The sequence below is a fragment of the Neophocaena asiaeorientalis genome, unplaced genomic scaffold (assembly GCF_003031525.2).
Source record: "Neophocaena asiaeorientalis asiaeorientalis breed wild unplaced genomic scaffold, Neophocaena_asiaeorientalis_V1.1 scaffold331, whole genome shotgun sequence".
NCBI classification, from domain to species: domain Eukaryota; kingdom Metazoa; phylum Chordata; class Mammalia; order Artiodactyla; family Phocoenidae; genus Neophocaena; species Neophocaena asiaeorientalis.
The window spans coordinates 715,210-722,584 of NW_020172138.1; the positions used below are offsets into that span (position 1 = coordinate 715,210).

General features: G+C 36.0%; 1 protein-coding gene across 1 annotated transcript in view; it reads left to right on the top strand.

Annotated features, from left to right (window-relative positions):
* SHCBP1 (SHC binding and spindle associated 1) overlaps nucleotides 1-6,852 on the top strand; it is a 37,086-nt gene extending 30,234 nt beyond the window's left edge. Inside the window, exons 11-13 of the mRNA XM_024752045.1 lie at nucleotides 3,558-3,644; nucleotides 4,012-4,153; nucleotides 5,711-6,852. Of these exons, the coding sequence (XP_024607813.1) occupies nucleotides 3,558-3,644; nucleotides 4,012-4,153; nucleotides 5,711-6,036 (555 nt within the window). The 3' untranslated portion in view covers nucleotides 6,037-6,852. The remainder of the gene's footprint in view (nucleotides 1-3,557; nucleotides 3,645-4,011; nucleotides 4,154-5,710) is intronic.
* The last annotated feature ends 523 nt before the right edge of the window (nucleotides 6,853-7,375 follow it).

A 7,375-nucleotide genomic window follows, 5' to 3' on the forward strand; every position in this document is an offset into this window, starting at 1 on the left:
TTCTGTTATTTGGTGCATATCCATTTGGTATTGCTTCTTTTTTTTTTTGGTGAACCAACCTATTTATCATATATAATGTTACTGTCTATCTTTGGTAATTTTTTTTGCTTTGAATTCTACTTTATCTGATATTGATAGAGCCACACCTGCTTTCCTTTGATTAAAGTTTGCACGATATATCTATTTTTTTCAAGATTTTTTTGATGTGGATCATTTTTTAAGTCCTTATCGAATTTGTTACAATATTGCTTCTATTTTATGTTTTGGTTTTTTGGCCGCGAGGCATGTGGGATCTTAGCTCCCTGACCAGGGATCGAACCCACACCCCCTGCATTGGAAGGTGAAGTCTTACCCACTGGACCAGCAGGAAAGTCCCTGCATGGTATATCTTTTTCCATACTTTTATTTTCATCCTGTCTTTATTGTTCTGTTTGAAGTGAATTGTAGACAGCACATAGTTGGATCTTGTTTTTTAATCCACTTTGCCAGCCTTTGTCATTTAATTGGTGTATTTAGACCACTTACATTTAGTGTAATTATTGTTGTTAAGTCTTCATTCTGCCATTTTATTTTTTGTTTTCTATTCTGTTTTTCTTTTTAATTTTTTTGCCATCCTGTAGGTTACCTGAACATTTTTTAGAATTCCATTTGTTTTTGAGTATATCTCTTTGTATAGTTTAAGTGGTTGCTCTAGGTATTGCGTTATATGTATAACTTACCACAGTTTACTGATGTTATCTCACCAGTTTGAGTGAACTGCTAACGTCTCCTTACCATCCCCTGTCTGTAATATAATTATCTTCAATATTTCCTTTTCAAACTTCTAGACACATTAGACCACATTAGACAGTGTTATGTTTAATTATGATGTATCTTGAAATGGATTTCTTTGAGCTTATCCCATTTGGGGTTTTCTCAGCTTCTTAAGTCTGTAGGCTTAATGTCTCTTGCCAAATTTGGGAATCTTTAGCTATTTCTTCTTTGAATTTTTTTTTAGCTTCACACATCCTCTCTTCTTCTAGGACTCTGATGACACAAATTTTGGATCTTTTGTTATTGTCCCATAGGTCCCTGAGGTTTGGTTCACTTTTCTTTTTCAGACTGTTTTCTCTCTGTTGTTCAGACTGGATAATTTCTATTGTTCTGTCTTCTGTTTCACTAATTCTTTCCTCTGTTCTTACCTTTCTGCTGTTGTGCCCATTCACTGAGCTTTTTATTTCAGTTATGGTATTTCTCAGTTCTGAAATTTCCATTTGGTTCTTTTATCTTCTATTTCTTTGATGAGACTTTCTATTTTCTTGTTCAGCCTGCTATTGATATTTTTCATTTAAGTATATTCATAATTGCTCATTAAAGCAATTGGCTGCCTTAAAATCCTTGTTAGCTAATTCCATCATCTCTGACATCTTGATTTTGGTTTTTACTGATTATCTTATTAAGTTTGATATCTTCTTGGCACTTGGTATGAGAAGTGATTTTCCACTGAAACCTGGACGTTTTGTATTATACTATGAGAATCTGCATCTTCTATTTTAGCTGGTTTTCTCTTACCCTTGTTACTGTCAGGTGGAGGTAGAAGTCCAAGTTCCCCATTTGGCCTCCACTGACATCCAAGTTGAGTGGGGAAGCTCCTTACTGCTGGGTTGGGGTGAGAATTCCAGCTTCTTACTGACTCCACTGATGCTCTGGCACATGGCAGTGGTCTTGTTACTACCGGCAATGGTGAAATTCTTACACCCTCCACTGGGCCTGCTCTGACACCACTCCAGTAGAGAAGGGGTGTGGCACCTTGTTATTATCAGTTGGAGATACAAGTGCAGGTCCCATATGTAGTCTCCACAAGTGGGAGGGCCTTGTTACTAGCTGGTGGGGATGAAAATCCTTGGCCTTAACTGAAAATCCCAGTGTGGGTGTGGGGGTGCCTAGTCATAGCCTCAAGAGGGTGGAAGTCTAGGCTCCCCTTGGCACTTGCCAGCATGGGTGGGGGTTGGCCAGTTTTTTTCCTGTGGTGTTTGGATAGAATAGAGTTGTTACTGTTTCAAAGTTTTCTAGGCTTGCCTGGTTCTTTGGCTAAAGAGAGCAGCTTTTAGGGAGGCATTTCTGGTCTGGCACTTATGGATTGCCAGCTTCTTTAGCTTCATGTCTGGGAATATAAGGCAAAAAGAATACCCAGGAAATACACCAGTGTGTTGGTGTCATTCCTCAGGTGTTGAGGTGTCTAGCTGGTCTGCCTTTTCAATCATCTTATGTTTGTTTTATATATGATGTCCATGGTTTTTACTTGTACCATTATCTTAGAAGTGGCAGCCTCTTCACTTTCTCTTTAGTTACTGAATATCTGTTCAGCTTCATAGCATACTTTGAACATGATTGTCCCATTTACTAAGTGGCTGTGGCTTAAATTATTCTTCTCTTTTTTACATGATTCCTGATAATTTGATATTTAATTTTAACTATTTCGTTGTGTATGTATTTTTAATGTTATTGCCCCTAAATCTTTTTTTGTATATAGCTATAAACTGAAAATCTTAGCCAAAGGCCCATTTCCCAGATCTTTTGACCGCTCTACAGAGAGTTAGGTTTGTGTGTAGTGACCATCCGACTACATAAACCCATCCCACTACTAAAACGTAATCCCTAAAGGGGAAAGTAATAATACATTTTTACTTTTTACTTGTTTTCTCATGGCACATTCCTATTCCTAGGAAAACAGCTTAACATACATGTAATAGATGTGTCATAAATGGTTAATAGCAACTCTTCTTCATCTAGGATATTGTGTATGAGATTATTCCAAAAATGAATTTTTAAATAATCATAGGGGTTTGAGCCGAACCATTTTTACTTACTAAAGTGCCTAGCATGGCATCAGGAAATCATTCCTATTATTGTTAATTTTTTTGTTGGTACCATGTGGTACCAAGGGACAATGTGAGAGCATTGGGCAATGCATGGATTGTTCTGGTTACTCTGTAGGTATAAACAGGACACTTGAATTGGTTACTAATTTAACATGTGTGTAGTAGTGGGGACCATTAATTATTTTAATTCATGGAAGTGATTTTCAAGTTAGGTTGGGATATTTTTAAACTGGTGTGCTTTTAAAAATATAGCGCCTTATTTCTATCTACAGCTTTACAATATTTTACTAGATTTGAACACTGTTCTCCAACTAACTGAGTATTTCTGAGAGAATGGTCATTTTTAATAAGTGTATCTTTCAACATAATTGTTAACTGACTTTTTTTTGGCAGAATCAGAAAACTGATTTGTCCCAGATGAAAGAGAGTGAAATAGTAATCAAGTGTTGAAACTCTTAGCCATTGTTTGTGTGTGTGTGTGTGTGTGTGTGTGTGCGTGTGGTATTTGAAAGTAATAAATGATAGACAACTTGCTGGAAATGAAGCAAATGGAAAGGTTGATTAGAAATACCTAATAAAACTTTCTATAAAATACTTTGTATTTGCACTGCATTAAAGTCTAAGAAGTGACAAACCTTCTTTTATAGTCTTGCCTATTTTAAACTGATTGTCATTACCTTAAAATGTAACTTGTAGGGTGCAGGTATAGAAATATATCCCGGGAGTAAGTGCACCCTGAGTGACAATGGGATCCATCACTGCAAGGAAGGGATCCTCATTAAGGTGAGCACCTGCTGAGACACCCTCTTTCCAAAGGTCAGAATGGTTTTACCTAAGAAATAATTATGTTTTATTAAATTCCCATGTTGTTCCTGTTGTTTTCTGGTTTTGAAAAGCATAAACAGTATGTAAATTTTAATAATATCAATAGTTGGTGGTTGAAAGTCTCTTGTGAGAATACTTTGTTATCTGTAGATCTGCAGAAATGACAAAGAAATGCTGTGTCACTCAGAGCTCAGATTGTGCTACCACGTATTAATAAGCATAGCTTTCTATTTTATTTTTAGAATAGCCTGAAAAAAGTGAGATTTTTAAAGCAGGCAGTGTTGAATGTGACAGTTCCTTAAAATATTTGTTTTCAATGTCTCAGGACTTCTTAGATGAACATTATGACATTCCCAAAATAACCATGGTGAATAATGTCATACATAATAATGAAGGTTATGGTGTTGTCTTGGTGAAACCTACAATTTTCTCTGACCTGCAAGAAAATGCCCAAGATGAAACTGAAGGTATGGTATATTTAGTAATTTTCAAAATAAAAACCAGACCTAATTTATTGTATTTCAGCATTAAACTCTGATTAAAGATCTTAATCTTCTTATCCTCTTTAAAAAAGATAACTAGCATATGCTTAGGCATGGAGATAGAGAAACTTGATAAAGCTATAACATTATGGAATATTGGAGTGAAAGAAACTTTCAAGGTCAACTAGTCAGCTGGTCAAAGCCTTTGATGTGTGGTTTCTGTGGTCCTGCAGTTCCCTTCTTACCATGCTTGGCTTTCTGTAAATTTATAGAATAAGGATGGGCATATGATAGCAATGGTGGCTCTTGCTGGCATTTGTTAAGGATGGAGGCAGAAAAATGAATGTGCCAGGTTGAAGGCTGCATTTTACTGGAGGGGATCATGGAGTTCACCTCTAGTTTTTATTTGTAAAAGTAAATACCTCCCTGTCAGCTGTCTTTCTTGGCAGCAAAGCTGATCTAACACAGTGGGAAGTTTATGAATTTCAAGCCATGACCCAGATTACTATGAAATCTCAGTCATGGAGAAGGATTGTGCATTGGCATGGGTGAGGAAAGTTTAAAGGATGATGAGTAGTCCTTGTCATCCTTCAGGATCCACTCCAGCTATCTGGTAGTTCTTTGTCTCCTCACAGTTCTGTAGGTCAGAAGTTATGGTGAGCTTGGCTGGGTTATCTGCTTAGGGTTTCACAGGGTGAAAGAGATATCAGCTGGGCGGGGCCCTTATCTGAAAGCTCTGGGGCGAGAATCTGCTTCCAAATTCCTTTATGTTGTCGGCAGAATCAATTTCCTTGAGGTCATAAGACAGAGGTCTCTACTTTTTTTGTTGGCTGTTGTCTGAGGATTGCTCTCAGCTTGTAGGGACCACTCTTGGGTCCTTACCCCATAACCCCCTCCATTTCAGTAATAGAAGACCTCCCTCAAAGCAGATCTCTCATGCTTCAAATCTTTTTCATGCTCTGAATCTCTATGCTTTTCTCTTCTTCATCCAGCCAGGGAAAACATTGCTATTAAAGGGTTCATATGATTAGGTTACGTATACCTGAGTTATCAACTGATTAGTAACCTTAATTACATCTGCAAGGTCCTTTTGCCATTTAACAGTTATGAAAGTAACACCAAGTGGCAGATGGCCCTGCATCACGGGGCCATCTAGAATTCTGCTATCACAGGCAGTCACTTATAAAGCTGCTAGATTGGGAGTTCCTTTAGGGAAAAGAGCAGTTTTATTTATCTTTGCATCTAACTTCTAATACAGGGCTTAGTAAATATCCAGGAGGGGTCTGTTGCGTAGATGAGATCTAGGATAAAAAGAGAAAATTCAAAATTGGTAATCTTGTATTAGGGTCAGGAGACCTTGAAGACTAAGACACCTGCTTGTTGAGATACTTATGGCAGAGAGTTTGTGAAGTCCAGTCAGATGACAGCTGGAATCCTTAACAGAAAAAACTTGAAAGCTCTGATAGACTGTAGAAATACATGTTTTAATTGGATTAGTTTGTATATTTAACCCTATTTGTTATAATTTGTTTGTTTCTTCAGAAAATAAAACATTTAAAGTTCAGACAAGTGGAGAGGCAGATGTAGCTGAAAGAGTGGATCTAGAAGAGCTGATTGAATGTGCAACTGGTAAAATGGAGCTTTACGCGAGAGCTAACCTTTCTGAGCAAGTCGAAGGCAATTGTGAAATTGTAAATGAACTAGTTGCTGCCTCCACACAAAAAGGCCAGTTGAAGAAGAAAAGGTTGAGTGAACTGGGGATCACACAAGCTGATGACAACTTAATGTCACAGGAGATGTTTGTTTCAATTGTGGGGAACCAGTTCAAGTGGAATGGGAAGGGGAGTTTTGGCACATTTCTCTTCTGACCACTGTGATGTAAACAGATAGCAAAATATTGGATTTTGCACATGCTGCACCCAAGAATCACTGCTGCTATCATACTTTGCTTCATGTCTATATTTTGTATCTGATATATTCGATTGGGTTTGAGTGAAACAGATTTATTTCTTGTCTGCAGGTGTTGCACATAAAACACTCTTTTTATAAAGAAGCTCATAAAAACATAAAATAGAAAATATTTCGAGATTTCTTATCTAGAAAGTCTTGCTTTTTCAAACACATAGTTCTCATATTAAGTCTATTAATAACTTTCTAGTATAAATACACTTTAGCACTTCAAAGAGGAGGAACAAAGGCAGGGAATGCAAGATAAGCACACAAAAACGCAATAGGCATCAATGTGCAGTATTCTTATAGTTGTCTTTTTAATCCCAGTTATAATGAGTCTGATATCTATGCTTTATTTGCATAATACTTGTCTTAAAAGCTTTTATGATTGGGAGGTTATCTCCCTTATCAGGCTTATTATTGAGAATTTGAGTGGGAATGCCTTTTTATGTTGAACTATGTAATCATCAAAACAGTAATAGCATAGCAGGTTTGAAACAGAAATGAAACGTGTTATTCAGAGCCAATGCATACATAGAGCATTTTCACTACTGCTGAATATGAGTGATTAAAAAGAAGGTGCTTTTCTTTCACCAGCAGTATTCTGATCAGATTTCTTACATAGTCAAAATGATTACCTATACAACCTGTATCAACTCCGTGTTCTTGATATCATATTGTAAAATACAGCTTTTAAAAGTATTTATGTTTTTAAAAAGTATATGTGACATTAAAATTCCTACTGATTAAAATTATAATGATGAAATAATAAATTGAATCTTGGTATATTTTTCCAACTGCATTATGGGCCATAGTGCCTGTGTAGCATGTGTGATCCTTTGAAATACATACAATATTTTGATATCTTTTTAGTGTTTCAGAGTATTAAAATTTTTCCCCAGTCAAGTCATTTCTTAAATTTGAATAAATTATAATTTTATTTTTCAGATGCTACTAAATGTGGAAGGATTTATGTTAGATTTTTTTGTTTGACCATTGAAAGGCATTTTTCTTTTACTCTTGAAATCCTGTTGCAAAAGTAATGCTAATTAATTCTGCATCAACTTGAGCCAAATACTTATTTAAAAACCATTTATTCAACTTTAAAAAATCAAATTGGTTTTCCAATTAAATTTCCTTTTTATCTTAGATTTTAGACTTTGTATATTCTCTTGTAACTTGCTAGAGTATCAAGAGAATGACAAGTAACTACGTAAGTTACTTATTGTTCCTTATTATAGGATGATGGTTTTTCAG